This window comes from Astyanax mexicanus, chromosome 20 (genome assembly GCF_023375975.1).
Source record: "Astyanax mexicanus isolate ESR-SI-001 chromosome 20, AstMex3_surface, whole genome shotgun sequence".
Taxonomy (NCBI): domain Eukaryota; kingdom Metazoa; phylum Chordata; class Actinopteri; order Characiformes; family Acestrorhamphidae; genus Astyanax; species Astyanax mexicanus.
This window is the reverse complement of record NC_064427.1, coordinates 22,172,854-22,189,969: the sequence shown is the minus strand read 5'-3', so window position 1 is coordinate 22,189,969 and position 17,116 is coordinate 22,172,854. Positions and strand designations below refer to the sequence as shown.

The following is a 17,116-nucleotide window of genomic DNA, read 5'->3' as shown; positions in this document are numbered from 1 at the left end:
ATCTTTCAAACAAACCCCCACTCTGAACGAGTCCATCTTTTAAACAAACCCCCACTCTGAACGAGTTCATCTCTCAAACCAAACCCCCACTCTAAAAGAGTCCATCTTTCAAACAAACCCCCACTCTGAAGGAGTCCATCTTTCAAACCTCTACTCTGAACGAGTCCATCTCTCAAACCTCCACTCTGAACTAGTCCATCTCTCAAACAAACCCCCACTCTGAACTAGTCTATCTCTTTAACAAACCCCCACTCTGAACGAGTGTATCTTTCAAACAAACCCCAACTCTGAACTAGTCTATCTCTATAACAAACCCCCACTCTGCACAAGCTCATCTCTCAAACAAACCCACACTCTGAACGAGTTAAGAAAACTCATCACTCTAAATGAGTTTCAATTTAGCTGATCAGTCTCTTCTTTCCTCTCTGTACAGGTGGTCCAGTTGGAGTGAACGGTTTTGTGTCAGACGGTTCTGGAGGTCCAAGTTTGGATCAGACTGCTGATTGGACGAGCCTGGCTGCTTTAGAGGATGCTCAGGCTACTTTGGCTTCCTGTGTTGACTCCATGCTGCCCCCTGCAGGTCTGGAACAGCGCTGCTCCCCAATAGACATTTTCTCCAGTGCTCCTTTCCCTCACGATGGGCGGGATGTGTTCACTAGCGCCCCCTTTCCCCAGCCGCAGAGAAATGCAGCTCAGGACATTTTCCTCCGGGCGCCATTCGGACCGCGTACCGACTCCTCCCTGCAGTTTCGGACTCAACCTGCGGGCGGAGAACCGGGTCTTGTGGCACACCCCCCGGTGTGGAGCCACATTCGGCCACCGCGCTGCCCTGATGCGGGCATCCTACAGCAGCCAATCGCAGCGCACCGCGTGGTGTCCAGCGTGGGTCAGCAGGCGGCGGTCAGCTCTGTCCCCGTCGGCCCGCTCCACTCGTGGACCATCGGACTTCGAGCCGTGATGGACCCGTTCCTATCTGCTCCCTTCCAGCCCAGAGGAACCCAAGGGAAGCCTTAAAACATCAGTCCAGCTAAAAACCCTAAATGCAGTCGAGCAGCTGATTCATGTCTGGTGCCTGAGGTTAGCATTGTTTTAGTGTGGGCGGAGTCATAGCATCGACCACACCCACTTTACTGATAGACTCTCTGGTGTTGATAATTGACAGTAGGTTCAGTGAAATGCAGCCAATGAGAGATGATAAGGGGTGTAACATTGATGGTTTAGAATACAGTTAGCGTCCGTTATGCTAATTGGTGGGTTATAAGCTTACATTATGAGCTACATTAGCGTCATTAGTACACATTAGCCTCATAGATCAATGACAAGTGGAGGATTTTGGCATGCAGTTAGCATCATGCTAATTGTTGGGCTATTACTGTAGCTTCCATTAGCAGACACATTAGCCTCATAGATCAGTGTATGGTGAAGGATTGTGGCATGCAGTTAGCACCATGTTAAATATTGGGCTTTTAGCTTTTATAAGCAGCTACATTAGCCTCATAGCTTGGTGTAATATGGATAATGTAGGTATGTAGTTTGCATTGTGCTAAATGTTGGGCTATTAGCTTCCATAAGCAGCTACTTTAGCCTACAATAGCCTCTTAGCTTGGTGTAATGTGGATCATTTAGGCATGCAGTTAGCACTATGCTAATTGTGGGATATAAGCTTTCATTAAGAGCTACATAAGCCAAGATTAGCCTCGTAGCTTGGTGTAATACAGATGATGTAGGCTTGCTGTAAGCACCATGCTAATTGATGGGCTGTAAGCTTTAATTAGTAGCTACATTAGTGTAGATTAGTGTCGTGGATCAGTGTAATGTAAAGGATTAAATATGCGGTTAGCACTATGCTAATTGGTGGGCTGTAAGCTTCCATTAGTGTCTAGCATTAGCCTCATAGCTCCAGTTTTAATCTACAGAAGCTTCAGATCAGACGTGCCTCAGGTGGTCGACTATATTGATGGGGGCTGGGCGAAGGGGGCGAGATTTAGCTGAATTCTCTGTTTGAGGGGGTGTTATGGGCAGTGCCTACCTCAGCTCCGCCCCCCTGCAGCACTTTACTCCTGCTTCTGCCAATCATACACACCCAGTACATCTCACACAGCCTCCCACAGAACTGATCAATAATACAATCGCTACAGGTGTGGGAATGGATGAGGATGGGGTATGGATGTGTTCGTTGGACAGCGACGACATGTGGGTATAGATGGTATAGATGTGGATCGAACGTTAACATTCGACGGATATTGAAGGGAATAAAAATGAATTAATTTGATCCTGTATCAATTGATGAGCTTCAATTAAAAACTAAAAGCTTCATTACTATACTAATACAGATACAGTTGAAAGAAAAAGTATGTGAACCCTTTGGGCTTACTTGGATTTCTGTATAAATTGGTCATTAAATGTGTTCTGATCTTCATCTAAGTCACAACAATAGACAAACACAGTCTGCTTAAACTAATAGCACACATAAAAAGTATATGTTTGCATGGTTTTATTGAACACAGCGTAATAACATTTACAGCACAGAGTGGAAAAAATATGTGAACCTTTGGATTTAATAACTGGTTGATTCTCCTTTGGCAGCAAAAACCTCGACCAAACATTTCCTGTAGTTGCAGATCAGACCTGCACAACAGTCAGGAGGAACTTTGGAGCATTCCTCTTCACAAAACTTCAGTTTCAGTTCAGCAATATTCTTGGGATGTCTGGTGTGAATCGCTCTCTTGAGGTCATCATGTCACAGCATCTCAATTGGGTTGAGGTCAGGACTCTCCAGAAGGCCCAGTATTTTCCACTGTTAAGGCCATTTGGTTGTTGATTTACTTCTATGTTTTGGGCCATTGTCCTGTTGCATCCTCTATCTTCTGTTGAGCTTCAGTTGGCGGAGAGATGGTCTTCCTGCAAAATGTCTTGGTAAACTTGGGAATTAGCTCTTAGAAAAGTCATTATCCTAGGGCAGGGGTCTTTAATTAGAATTCAGTACGGTCCAGTTGGAGAAAATTTTGTCAGTCCAAGGTCCGGACAGTAGCCAGTGTTAACTTGTGCATTTTATATATATATATATATATATATATATATATATATATATATATATATAATAAAATGCCTCTCGGGACAGATTTTTTGTACATTCCTTCCCTGTCTCTCTCTCTCTCTCGCACCTGGCGTGTCTTTAGTTTCCGCCCGTTCTCGTTTTTCCGCCAGTTCTCAAGCTACCTATCTCTTTATTAAGTCTGATTTTCCCGGCCGCAGCGGTCTGCACAGATCTGATTGGCAGAGGGGAGCACTGGATGTTTTAGCAGGGTTCACCGGGCGATAAAAAAAGAACAGCATCTGGTTCATACACAGCACTGAACTACAACTTTACACATGCTTGCTGGTGGGAGATAAACTGCATGCTCTTTCAGGCGACACGCCCCAAAGCGACAAGAGAAAGGGTGAGAAAGTGATTGGGACCAATGCTGCGTCGTTGTAGTGTGAACAAGAAATGTTACGCTGCGTTAAATGAACACTGTCTAAATTAAATCCTTCTCAGCAGTTTTTATCGGTTTGGGTCCGCATTGGACAACGTCTGGGTCCGGACCTGGACCGCGGTCCGCCTATTAGTGACCACTGTCCTAGGGGTTCAAATACTTTTTCTACCCTGCACTGTGAATGTTAACATGTTGTGTTCAATAAAACCATGCAAACATATAATTTTTTGTGTGGTATTAGTTAAAGTGTTTGTCTATTGTTGTGACTTAGATGAGAACACATTTAATAACCAATTTATGCAGAAATCTAACTAATCCCAAAGGGTTCACATACTTTTTCTTGCAACTGTATGTATCGCTTTCAGACGATACGCACACTTTCACTATCTGTAAGAGAAAACAGTTTTGTGCCATTTTTATTAATAACTGCTTATTAAAACTGTGTAATAACTCCTCAGTTGGGCAGATATATAATAAGAACATCTTGAGAAGCTGTTCCATTCTGTGATCAGTTATTACATATTATTGATTACTGTGCTGCAGGCCTATGGGTCTGATGTATTATATTATTATTATTATTATTATGGAACGATATATATATGCGGTGTATACCCTTTTTTATTATTTGTTAATGTGTATATCAAATCTGTATATAAATTATTTAACCATAACCTTATATATATCATTAGCAGTATTGTACGCATGTAGCCAGTGCTGAAACATGAAGGAAAATGTGAATATGAAGAAAATGCTGGATATTGTTTGTATTTGTATTGTTTTTATTTTTTTTATGATGATGTAATGCTGTACTGTGGCCGTGGGCTTGGCCGGCTGGTTGTCAGTAGAACCGGTACTGTAGTTGGAACAGTAAACAGAACCGCAGTGAGATTAATGTTGTGTATCGGGACTTAAAGCAATAGTACACTCGAGGTTCGCTCTATAACACTATAAAGTTTTACCACAGTTCCATTATCGCTGTTTATAGAACGCTTTTGAGTTAAAGAGGCAGTAAAAATATGATCTGTGATTGGTTATTAACACTCCGTCAGTTAAAATATTTCCATTTAATGGAATTATTGCTAAAACACAACACTACAACAGTCGAGGAACTTCATTACCCAATAGTAATCATTATTATAGAGGTAAATATACATAAATACAAAAACAACTATCTGTAAAACTGTATTTAGTACAAAACTATTGATTTTGTTGGATTGATTTGGATTCATTTAAAGCGTAATGAAACTATTGATGATATGAGGTTAAAAAAATGAAACATGGCTTATTGTAAGTATCAGGCTGGTCATTATTATCCTTCAGGTTTAGATTGAGACAAATGCTTTGGAAGCCAATAGATTTAATGAACTTTAATGAATTTTTTTGAACAGATGCCAATTACATCACACGGTTGAAGCAAACTTTGGTATATTAAACAATATCTGTGGCCAGAAGAAAGCGTGGGTTTGTAATGCTGGTCACAGAAAAACGTACGAAACCATTCTGAGTTTGTACCGCAGGACCGTTTGCCGTTGGCGTTCTTGTATTGAGAATGTTTTGCGACTTTGGACGCTGTGAGTTTTCTGTGCCTGTCTCTGTTTTTATTCTACCGTATGATTCTTATCTGGTCAGGATGTTCCTACTCATCGCTGTATTGATGATACTGTGTTCTGCTCAGATAAAGGCTTTTCAGATCAGAACTCTGAGTGTTGTCTCTTTTTTTCCCTGAAAAGCAGGTCAAAAACAAACAACCATCTTCCCACCAAATACGAAAGATAACAAACAGGATGAAAAGTATTAACATTAGCATTAGCATTTCTAAATGGAAAAGGGATAAAATATTGTGTGTAATGGTACCAGTGTGCTGGAACGACCATCACTGCTAAGCCTAATATATTCATTCAAAAAACTGGGGTGTCGGATCGGGAGTGTGTGGAGTTCTTCTTCTGGCCAGGAAACTCAGAGCTTAGTAGCTCATTCACCCATAGTAAAACAAACTAAGAAACGAAGGAATAAAATTTCTGACAGAATACTCTCTCTCTCTCTCTGACTAAACATAACCTGGAATTGGATTCATCCGCTCTGAAAGAAGATCGCATCACACCCGCCCAGTTTAAAATGATTCTTCCGCATGCTCGGTGCAATTACCCATTTTCACCAGAGGGGACCCTAAATCCCAAAACTTATGGACATGAGCTTTAAGTAGGGGAACAAAGTATTTGTCCTCTTTATTTCACACCTCTGGGTACTAAAGATACTAAAATGTGTGATTAATATGGAAACTTTAACTTTAATTGGTGACATATTGGTGGTTTTATTTAGCAGTGTCACTAATAATGAGGTCAGAAGGTACATTACTTTTTATTTATGCAAAAATGTGGATTAAATCTCCTAACTTACTCTTAATACACTTCCTGTTTCTCTCTTGTTTTCTCCTTTATTTCTGTCTCTCTCTCTCTCTCTCTCTATCTGACACACTGCTGAGCTCTCTGTTGGTTTTATAATCGTTTTTAGTTCAAACAACAAACACGTTTCTTTTTGGAGAACCTTCAGAACCCTGCGGTTCTGCTCGTCCATGCAGAGGAGTCAGAAGCTCATATTTGCAGAGCGCTGAGGTACAGACGGAAAGTTCCAGAAAACCACAGAACTGACTGCAGCCAACGATCCAGCATTACTCCACCACCCAGACATTCAACCCATAAACCCGACCCGCTCCAGCTCCAAACCACCGTCCGGAGAACCAGGGAACCGGCGCTCGGCTTCACACTGATCACACTGCTCTTACATAACCATCTAACCCTCCAATTAGACTGCAGAACCCAAACTACCGACTATAGTAGTGTATTAGGAAAAACATACAGAACCAGAACCTGGACTCCTGAGCCAGAACAGTGATTTTCATAGACCCGCCCTCTTCTTTAGAAATCCCAGACCAAACATTTGTCTCAGACCTCCTTCATTGAGTTTAAAGCATAGCGAATTTTCCTCCAGTATTATCAGTTCATCCCAGAGACTGTAAAAAAAGATGGACGCCGTGTCGCCGTTCTCATTCATTCAATGAAAATGAAGCCAAAATCTTCCGCCATGTTGGCGATCCTGATACCCGAGTCCGTGCAGTAGAGACCAGAGGAGGGAGAAAGACTGTGGAGACCTACTCATTTAAATAACCCCGCCCCTGAGGGCTGCCTCGAGGTCACAGGCTCCAGAGCGGAGCGGAGCTGACTGTCTGTTATTGGTCCCGCCCCTAACCAGCCCTCTTACAATAACCACACCTGTTTTAAATAGAGCTGAATAACGTTTTAAAAAATGAATTCTGTGGGGATATTAAAATTTGACAATATAAGCAGAGGTTACAGTAGCTGCTGCATTTAAATAAAGGAGGTAGAATTACAGTATATTAGAAAAAAACGTGATTGAAAGTTGTCTGTTTTGCCATTAAAACCTATGGGAATGTGTGGGGTTACACAGCTTTCTGAAAAGAAAGCAGGGGGCGCCCGACCTGTGGTGGCTTTACTCTTGAGAGACGATGCTCTGTCCAGCTATACACAGTCTATGGTTCATCCAGTGAAGGTCCTTTCACACCAAGTAGGATTTTTTTGGATGTAACAACCATATCAACATTTGTTTCGGATTCAGTATGAAGGTCATCATTAATATGCACGTTAAATTTTTTTAACACTTGACGTGCATTTTTCTTCCATAAAAATCAGACTCAGTTTAAAAAAGTCTTGAGAGTAATGTCTCAGTAAAAATGCCAAAAAAAAAATAACATTTCCATCTGGAAAAATGGGCGGGGCTGTTTTGTAATTGAAACATGGGCGGGGCTGAATATCATTCTACAACCAGCCAGCGGAGGTGCAAGACCTGTGGGGGCTCCAGTTTTGGAGACGCTGTGCTGTAAAAGCTATAGTGATTTACAGCCTGTGGTGTTGAAGTAGAGCAGAGGTCAGTTGGTGGTTTTGCTGCTCTGAACTCCTCCCTCTATAAAACTGTGGACTGTAATAAATTTAATCTGCTGAAATATAACAAATAAAACACTGTTTACTGTTTACTGCACTTTCCTCAGAACTCCAGGATCAGAACATTTATCTGCAGTCAATTTATCTACCTATTAATATAATATAATATAGTTTAATTTATGTTATTCTTCTATTGGTAAACTATTTTATATTTTTTGTCAGGTTTGTGCCCATTGGTCAGTTTGTAAGCTATGCTGCTCTTGGTCAATTTTAAACTGTATTATTCTCTTATTGGTTTATTTCTAACCATGCTGTGCTCCTATTGGTTGATTGTAAGCAATATTATTTTCCTATGAGTCAGTTTTAAGGTGTGCTATACTTATTTCCTACTATTTATTACCATGGCATTGGCATTGCATTGATTTTACCCATACTCTTCTCCTATTGGTCAACTTAGAGCAGCCCACCGGGAATTGTCCTGCGGATTCCTGAGCAGACTGCAGGATCAGGGTTTAAGAAACCACAGGAGGAACAGCAGCTAGAAAATAGGATGACTAATAACAGTAAAAATAAAATTATAATAAAACTTACCAGACTGCTCCTTTAAACTTTACAATCAACATTTAATTGTTTTTAATAAATCAACACCTGCATTTTAATAAAAAAAAACTTTTATTTAGAAAAAAGAATTGTACACATACATTCACTTTGAGATCGGTAAGAAAGTGTGTGTGTGTGTGTTTGTGTGTGTGTGTGTTGGGTCAGAACAGGAGTGTGTAAGTCATGCTCTTCGTTACATTAATGCCCCATATTGCACAAAGATCCACACAGACTGAATTAACACTTAACATCATCAGACTCTGCAGAGTCCAGAAGATAAACAAGTCTGATCACCTGATTTAAAGGAACAGTATGTATCAAATAACATCAAGCGTGTAAAATAGCTACTGGAGTCCGATTTCAAACACTGGAGAGAGTTGCTCCCCCGCCTTTTCTCCTCCCCAAGGTTGCCAGGTTGAGAACACTGAATCTATTTTGCGAAGAAGCGCAAAATAAGATTAAGAACTTTTTCAACGGTGACCGACAAGTTGATCTAATAAGCTAATGGTGTCTGCTAGCAGTTCACGTTAGCATATTGTAGCATGAATTGTGTTAGCCAGTCCGCAGTGGGCGGAATCAGAGGCTAAAACATAAACATATTTCTGCTTTGTAATGAGTCAACAATTCAAAGATACTAATTCAAGAAATGCCAAAACTAGCTTAAACTTAGCATTAAACTCTATCCTTATGATTCACATCATTTAATCGTTTAGTACACAAAATAACATACATACTGGTCCTTCAAACAGGAAAACATCATGGGATAAGTCGTAATAGAAGCCTTGTTTTGCTGTTTGCATCCTTGCTGTGCTGAGCATCTGCAAAGCCGCTAATAATAGAGATAATTACTGCCATATATACAATATACATATATATATTACAAGCCTGAAAGTTCTACAAAACTTCAAAGGTAAAACTCCCACCATTTATTTCTACATCTGTACGTTTCTGCTGCTCCCTCTGTTCTGTAACGATGTTCTCCTGGTATAAAGCAGCGATAAAGCAGAGCCTTGATGATCTGATCTCTCAAGTAAAATAGGATTAGCGTATTGCGTTCGCCCGCAATTCTATACATCGTCTTTATTATAGCACTGTGTGAGCCGAGCTGTTTAACTTAGAGAACCGTCACTGACGTAAACATTCTCTTCACCTACATCATTACACAGATATTGATGTGGAAAATCGTTCATGTGTAAAACCTTAGTCAATTCCCATCGATTTATCAGTTGTAATAATGATGTTTCTTTTAGAAACTAATGCTACTACTCCATTACTCACGTTCAGAACCAGCAGTAAGACCTTACCAAGCTTTATTCTATAACAGGGGCGTCCAGCTCTGGTTCTGGTGGCTCAAAAACCAGACGTGTGCTTCAGATAAAACGATAGACTGGAAAATTCATCACATACAGATGTGTTGGATTGAGTTAAAGCCGAATGTCTTGTGACTTGTAAGGTAACAACAACATTATTATTCGTATTCTCATTAATACTCAAGGGTATCCAGGGTGTTGTACCATATGTGAGGAATAGGTCGCGTAAGCACTCTGTTTCAGCTACTGCATGTTGCTATTAGTGATTGCTAAGACCACACCCACCTGCAACAACATACTCCAAAAGATTTTAATATATTAAGAGAAACATCAAGAAATAGTGAGAAACCTAAAGTTTGTTGCGTTGGCGCGTTTGTCAACACATTTATACAGATTTAAACTGATTGATTCTGAGAAAACATTCAGTGCTAAGGAGAGTTTGATACACTAAGACCCATCTCTACAAAGTTACAATAGAACTGTTATACTTTGTTCTGAATGTTTGGTGTGATTGTGGCCCAATCCAATTTCTAATTTGTACAGTACCCCTTATTTTGGAGTGTGATATTTACCCTTAGAACAGAGTTGTTATAAAGAGAATTACCATTAAACATTTAAACTACACATTAAACTATGGTACATAACTCTCTGTTTGGAGTGTTCCTTTAAAAAATCTCTGTGTGAAGGATCATGTAGCTCCAACATTTCCCCTAACCTACCCCTACAGACTAACGAGAATCCGGACCCCCTACCTCTAGACCTGAACACGCAAAACTGAGGGGCAACTGGGATTGGGCCTTAAAATTAATCCAGATAAATAACCCAACTATCCCACCTAGTTGACTGAATTATATTAGTTGCCAGCTAGGTCTGGTCAACTCTGACCTTCCAGAACTGATGCTGGACACCCTGATTCGTCTGATTTGACACATTGACATTTGTTGGTAATGTGACATGGACTTTGGTTATTACTGAGGATGTGTTGCAAATTAGTAAAATAACTCGATCAGTTGACTGAAGTTTGACTAGTTGGCAGGTCGCTACAACTGCTGTGCTCAACTCTGGCCTACCTTATTTAGAAATGAGTTGGAAGGAATTTACACTTTTTTAAAGTCTTAAAAATGCTCTAGATTTGTTAAAAAGTTTAGATTTTGAGTTGATGTTCACCGGAGAACACTGAGCTTGTCCAGACTGTTGTCTAAACAGGATGAAAAGCGCTGAAAAGATGGAAAGTTTCTGAAGCGTTCTGGTTTTTAAGGTAGATTTGTTTGCATCAGATTTGACTGAACATGAATTGAGTTGAACTTTTGTAGCAGAGAAGTTCCATATTAAGACAGATCTTTACAGAACCTAGACCAAATCATAAAACACCAACTACGCAAATCAGAAACGTTTGGTAGTGGGTATAATATGGATTTTAGCTGAACCACCACCACATTTCTTATGAATATAAAGTTTTGTTTGATGTAGCATTAACTTGATTAGGTGCCAATTAGTTAGTTAAATAACTCGACCAGTTGAGTTAATATGTTTCCAGATGTGTTCAAGTGTCTTCAAGCTGGGAAACAACCAAACTGTGCTCAACTCTAACCTTCGAGAACTGACCCTGGTCTGATTTGGAATGTACAGGAAGACATTTTTAAAAAGTTTTTTTTTTTTCAAATTCTCAAAAATTCTCAACCTTTGGCAAATTGTTTAGATGTTTAAAGAAAGTTTCCACTGGAGGTCCAGACCAATGTTCAGACAGGATGGAAAGCGTGGAAAGTCTCTGAAGCTTTTGGTTCTTTAGATGAATTTGAGCAGAGAAGTTGCGTATTTTGGACGGATCTTTCTAGAACCTCGTCCAGAACATAAAATCCCATCCATGTCCTGATCTGAGCCGATTGGTGGTCACATGATTGGTGGAGAACTTGGAGAAACCTGTAGATGGGTGGAGTAACTCGGACTGGATCCTCCAATTGGGTTGGAGAAGTTCCTCATTGTAAGATGGACCCTGCAAGACCCAATCAGTCCTGGAGATCGTCGTGGGAGGGGCGCGGTGGAGGGCGGGAGGGAGGAGGAGCTCTGCCAGGTGGGGCAGAATGAGGGGGCGGGGGCAGTGAGCCAGTCACTGATAGGGACAGACAGGCGGTTGGTGGAGAGGGGGGCGGGGCCAAAGTGAGAGTGAAGGAGGCTGGTGGTAAAGCTCTGGTGGGTGGAGGAGTGTAAGGGGGTGGACTAATGGATGTTGGGGGTGGGGTTAGAGGTAGGGGGGGCAATGAGGTGGTGGGGGAGTGGCAGGGGTAGGCGAGGTGGTCAGGGTAGTTGCAGGGCGGGTCTGTGGAGTGGGTGGGGTAGCAGGGCGGGGTTGGGGGCAGGTTGCTCTTTGGTGCAGGAGGGGCAGAGCTATGGGGCAGGCTGTATATGTGTCTGGATTGGTTGTCGATGGAGCTGTTGTTGCGGGGGTACCGAGGGGGCGGGTACGATTTGACCCGGGTGAAGTTCATACAGCGACCCTGTGGATCAGAACCAAAGACAACAGTCAACTCGGTTGTACACGGATCTATGGTTCCCTGAAGAAGAGGTAGCCAAGTCTACAGACCAGGATCAATCTTAGGTTTAGTCTATAGGTGAGGATTAAGCTTAGTTTAATCTATAGACAAAGGGGTTTTTAATCGTTTTTACTGCATGAAAACCTCAAACATTCTTTTACATTTGTATGTTTATTTTGATCAAGATTGAGACACAATGCTGCCAATCAGCACTTTAGGGACTGTAACAACAATACCGGATGAAACAAATAATGAATATTTTATTAAACATTATCAAAATGTGATCTTGTGATGTCAGCAATAAAGTACAACCATCTCCAGAAGCTTTGCAATACCACTTACAACTTTACTATTGTACACAACACAATATTTACCATGTCCAGAAGCTCCGCCCACTTCTCTAACGGACTCGGACCAAACTGGGATTTAAGATCATGTGATTGTATCAGTCAATAAGTCCGATAAGTGTTCCAGAATGTTCTAGGCGAATTGCTCAATGTTTTTCCTAATCTCTTAAAAATGGTTGAATTCATATTATTTTGAATTCATATTATTTTGAATTCATGGATCTTGAGTTCTTGGTGTTTCTTCCTTCTGCTTTTAAGAGGATCTTCTTCAGGTTCTTTGAGTTTCGGGTCATTTTTGTGGTTGTTCTTCTTCTTGAACAATGCTTGGAATTCCCTGGGTAGTTATATTGGACCTTCCCGTTTTGAGTCTTGCTTCCATTTAGTGTTCTTCTCTATTCTTCTCTAGTGTTCTTCTTCTATATTTTTTTACCAAGGTTATCTTTTGAACTTCTCACTGCTGTTAGCTGCTGTTCTCATCAAGTCTGATAAGTTGGGATATGATTACACCAGTTACCGTAGCATGGTGATTTTTTTGGTTTCTTTTGAAGAGAACAAAGAAGCAGTTAGTTGAAGTTTTAGTTTGAGATCTTGTCAGTAGAACTTCTGCTACAGTCGGCTCACTGTTGTTTCATTTCTTTTCTCTATTAGCGCTTGCTTTCATCTCTTCCAGCTTCTGAAAGAGCCTTTGTTGGTTTATCGGTCTCGGCTTTTTATATTCCGGTCTGATCTCTGGATTCCTGCTTTATCCGCCGTATCTCAGAGCGACGAGGCGGTCGGGCCGCAGGGTGAGTGTTTTGGGTCGAGTCGTGATGCATTAAGCAGATGGCACTGCATTCCTATACGAGCAGCATTATCTACAGTCGGCTTCAGCTTCGCTCAGAATCCTGATTACTAACATCTGGACTCTTTTCTCCTCTGGATTACCTAGTTCAGCTCGGCCCGGCTCAGCCGGTTCTGCAGGGAGTCCAGGGAATGATCTAATGGAGTCTCGATGGGGTCTGTTTTCAGCGTGACGTTTGGAGAGAAATAACAGCATTTACTGTAATACCCAGTGGGACAACAACACGACTAAAACGCAGAAATTAGATGCTCACAGAAAAGAAACCAAGATAAAGAATAGAAACAATAAATGATTATGAATTTATTCTGATATTTAGGGTAATATTTATTGATCTACACGAACAGAAGGCATCTTGGCATGGAGTTGTAGAGGTTCCTAATGTTCCTCCTGTGATAATCCATCCCATAATAGTTCCAGTTTTCTCACACAGTTCCTGCAGATTTTGGATTTGTGACACGTAACAACATACTTAGTGGTTCTTCTTCTCATGTTTTTAAGAGATCCCTCTTCCTTTTAGGGAGGTTCTACTTTTCAGTAACAGTTCCTTCTTACTTCTTAGTTCATTTTTTTCACCTTTTTAATTCTTCTTCAGGATTTTAGGGAGGTTCTTCTGTTGAGTCCTGTTTTTTGGTAGGTGTTTTGGTGAGGTCCTATTGTTTTAGTCCTGGTTTCTTTTTTTGTAGATCTTATTGGCGAGGGTCTCCAGTTGAGCCCTGATTTCTTTTTGTAGATGTTATTAGTGAGGTTCTCCTTTTATATCTTGGTTTCTTTTGGCAGATCTTTTGATGAGGTTCTCCTGTTACGTCTTGATTGATTTTGGCAGACTTTATTGTTGAAGGTATCCTGTTGAGTCTTGGTTTCTTTTGGTAGATGTTTTTGATGAGGTCCTACTGTTTTAGTCCTGTTTTTTTTGTAGATCTTATTGGTGAGGGTCTCCTGTTGAGTCCTGGTTACTTTTGTGTGGATATTTTGGTGGGGTTCTCCTGTTGGGTCCTGGTTTCTTTTTTGGTAGATGTTTTGGTGAGGGAATCCTGTTGAGTCTTGATTTATATTGGAAGACCTTTTTGGTAAGGGTCTCCCGTTGAGTCCTGTTTTCTTTTTTGGTAGGTGTTTTGGTGAGGTTCTCCTGTTGAGTCTTTATTTATTTTGGTGGCTCTTATTTCTTTTAGTAGATGTTTCTGTGAGGCTCTTTTTTAGAGTTCTGTTTTGTTTTTGACAGTGTTCTGTTGAGTCTTTATTCTTTTAAATGGTTCTTCCTTTTAGCTAATTTGGAAGTTCTAATGTTTACTGTTTTAGAAGTTCTGCTGCTTTATTCCACATCTCAGTAAACTGAGGAATTATAGTAGAAGATGCAGCACTGCTGATATTAGCAGTTCCCCCACGGAGGTAAGGGGTTCCACTACTCCTGAGATGTTTTAGTTAGATAAAACAGAAGGCAAAACATACATCTGACTTCCACTATGCTAAAAATTGCATCCATTTTTTCGTTTAAAAGAATCGTACATGGTGTGAAAAGGTTTTATGTGTTTATTGATAAATTGATCCCTGGCAAATTAACTTGCTTTCATTATAAACTAATGTTCTATTATGTTCTCCTCTATTGAAAGCTTCACGAGCTCGTCCTATCTGTTTAGAGGATTCCCTTTTATTTCCATTTACTCTCCTACCCATCATTTCCTAACAATGCTGCAATCATTGATATCTGATTTCCGCAGTAAATGATGCGCAGAGATGAGCCGGAGTTTAGAAGACTGTGTTTATCTTCATCAAAGGCAAGAGTTAAAAGCCTCTCATCATTGTCGGGGTTAAGAACCAACCTCGAACCAGGAGAAAAGCTGTCCTCACATGTCCCTCACGTCTGATATATAATTTTCCCGTCAATAAGAGGGAATAATGGGGCGGACAGAGCTTTTATACTTGTCCTTTGTGTCCAATCAGCAATCAGCCACTTCAGACAACTCCAGCTCGGCAGTGCTTTAGTCCACGTGAGTGTAATCAGACTCAGATGTTGTGTTATGAAACGCTGTAACGTGTAACGCTGTGATGTGCTGGATGGTTTTGTATTGATCAGTTATAGCAGTAAAACACGTTGTCCACGTTGTTTACGATGTTCTAAACAGGGATGGATTATTGAGAGTCTTAATCTTAAGATTTCACCACCACCAGATGTTTTGGCACCAAAGACATCATGTGATGAAGTGTTTCAGATGTTTAGTTATTTAATCCCATTCTTTATCCATTTTTGTCTTCCCCCCTCAAAAAAATAGAGTAATATTATCTGTAATACTGACTATTCTGAGCACACTGTGTACAACAGTCTATTTTTACTACTTCTGTCTTTAATCTTCATTGTTTAAATAGCAACGGTGCTTCTAAATATATCTACATTGATGGTCGTGGTGTTCTAGAAATGAGATGTATTTAGGTAAATATCTGGAGTATTGCTATCTTGGCAACGGAAAACACAGGTGCTCCACTAACGGAATACAACCTAGAAAGACGTCAACAGTCAAACGTTTATTGCTATCTTGGTAACACAGGCATGTCACACATAGGTATTAGTGAATATAGTAGTGAATATAGTAACTCTGTATTGTACAGAAGTGGGCGGAGCTTCTGGCCATGGTGAACTTTGTGTTGTTTGGCTTGTGTTGTTTCAAGCAAGTAAGTTGTAAGTGGTATTAGTAAATATAGTAACTCTGTATTGTAGTAGAGAAGTGGGCGGAGCTTCTGGACAGTGAACATAAGGCTTCTTTTGTTTTACGGTAAAGTTGTAAGTTGTATTAGTGAATATAGTAACTCTATATTATAGTAGAGAAGTGGGCGGAGCTTCTGGACATGGTGATTATAAGGCTTGTGTTGTGTACAGTAAAGTTGTAAGTGGTATTAGTGAATATAGTAACTCTGTATTGTAGTAGAGAAATGGGCGGAGCTTCTGGACATGGTGAACATAAGGGTAGTATTGTGTATAGTAAGGTTGTCGTCTGCAATCAAATGAAAGCCAAATTAAATGTGAGAAACACTGATTTTTTTTATTTTGTCATCTACGTCTGATTGAGGATTGTATTAATCATATGATGCGGTTCTGGTGCTGGAGGCATGTTGAACTTCTCTCTGAGAGTGTTGACCCTTATCTCTGTCCAGTCATTTCCCAGAAATCAGCGTGTAGCCTATAATTTGGGAACACTCAGTGCTGATTGGCTGATTGGCTTACCTTCTCTCCGGGCTGCGGCCTCATCACAGAAACACGATCATATCCTCTCCTCAACCACACCAACAGAGCGTCCAGCTTCCCCTGCAACACACACACACACACACACACAAAATAATTTTATTCTTTTGACCACTTTTTATATTTATAGAACTTTTACCCACACAGAAATCATATTTTTAGCTTTTTCTTTAAAGAATCTTTAAAACGAGAAAGAAATAATGAAGCTTCTGCTGCTTTCAGAACAACCCGGCCACTCCAGAATCCACACCTCAACGTTACTGGAACACATTGGAAGTTTGAGACGATTCTCATATTATACTCAGCAGTCGGGCGTCTTCATGTGCGGTAATTTTTTGAAGAAATTTTGTCTGCATTGTAAAAAAAAATGTGTCAAATCTGTTTTTTTTATGGCAGCTAGAAAAAAAAAACAGTTGAAAAGTGTAATTTTCCATAAGATACAAAATAGTAAATCGCTTTTTTTTACCTTTTTTTCCTGGCTCTCGAGATGCCAGAAAAAATATTTTTTCTGTAAAAGCACATGACCCAAAAAACTGTCTGTTTAGCCATTTTTTCAGACAACAATATTACAGGGACATACTGTAAATATTTCCTGTAAACAAATACATTTTACAGTGTGGGTAGCAACCACTTGGGGCACCAAAGCAATAACACCTTATCATCCACAAGAACATGCCTAACACCACCAAAACAGCCATTTGAAACACCCTAGTAACCACCTTGAATATCTTAACAGCTCTGTTCTAACACACAAACAACGACTTGGAGCACCACAGCAACTGGCAAGCAACACCCTAGCAATCAACAACAGCACCACGGCGAC

The 17,116-nt window shown here is 40.5% G+C and overlaps 2 protein-coding genes across 3 annotated transcripts in view; one reads left to right on the top strand and one right to left on the bottom strand.

The window, feature by feature from the left end:
- aak1b (AP2 associated kinase 1b) overlaps nt 1–5,173 on the top strand; it is a 35,430-nt gene extending 30,257 nt beyond the window's left edge. The window contains exon 21 of the mRNA XM_049468369.1: nt 434–5,173. Within this exon, the coding sequence (XP_049324326.1) occupies nt 434–1,014 (581 nt within the window). The 3' untranslated portion in view covers nt 1,015–5,173. The remainder of the gene's footprint in view (nt 1–433) is intronic.
- Nucleotides 5,174–8,085: 2,912 nt separating this feature from the next.
- The window catches only part of antxr1b (ANTXR cell adhesion molecule 1b), a 49,960-nt gene continuing 40,929 nt past the window's right edge, over nt 8,086–17,116 (bottom strand). For both annotated transcript variants that reach the window (XM_007255028.4, XM_049468372.1), the window contains exons 18-19: nt 16,276–16,356; nt 8,086–11,837 (exon numbers count right to left, since the gene is read on the bottom strand). In XM_007255028.4, coding sequence (XP_007255090.3) covers nt 11,349–11,837; nt 16,276–16,356 — 570 coding nt within the window. In that variant the 3' untranslated portion in view covers nt 8,086–11,348. The remainder of the gene's footprint in view (nt 11,838–16,275; nt 16,357–17,116) is intronic.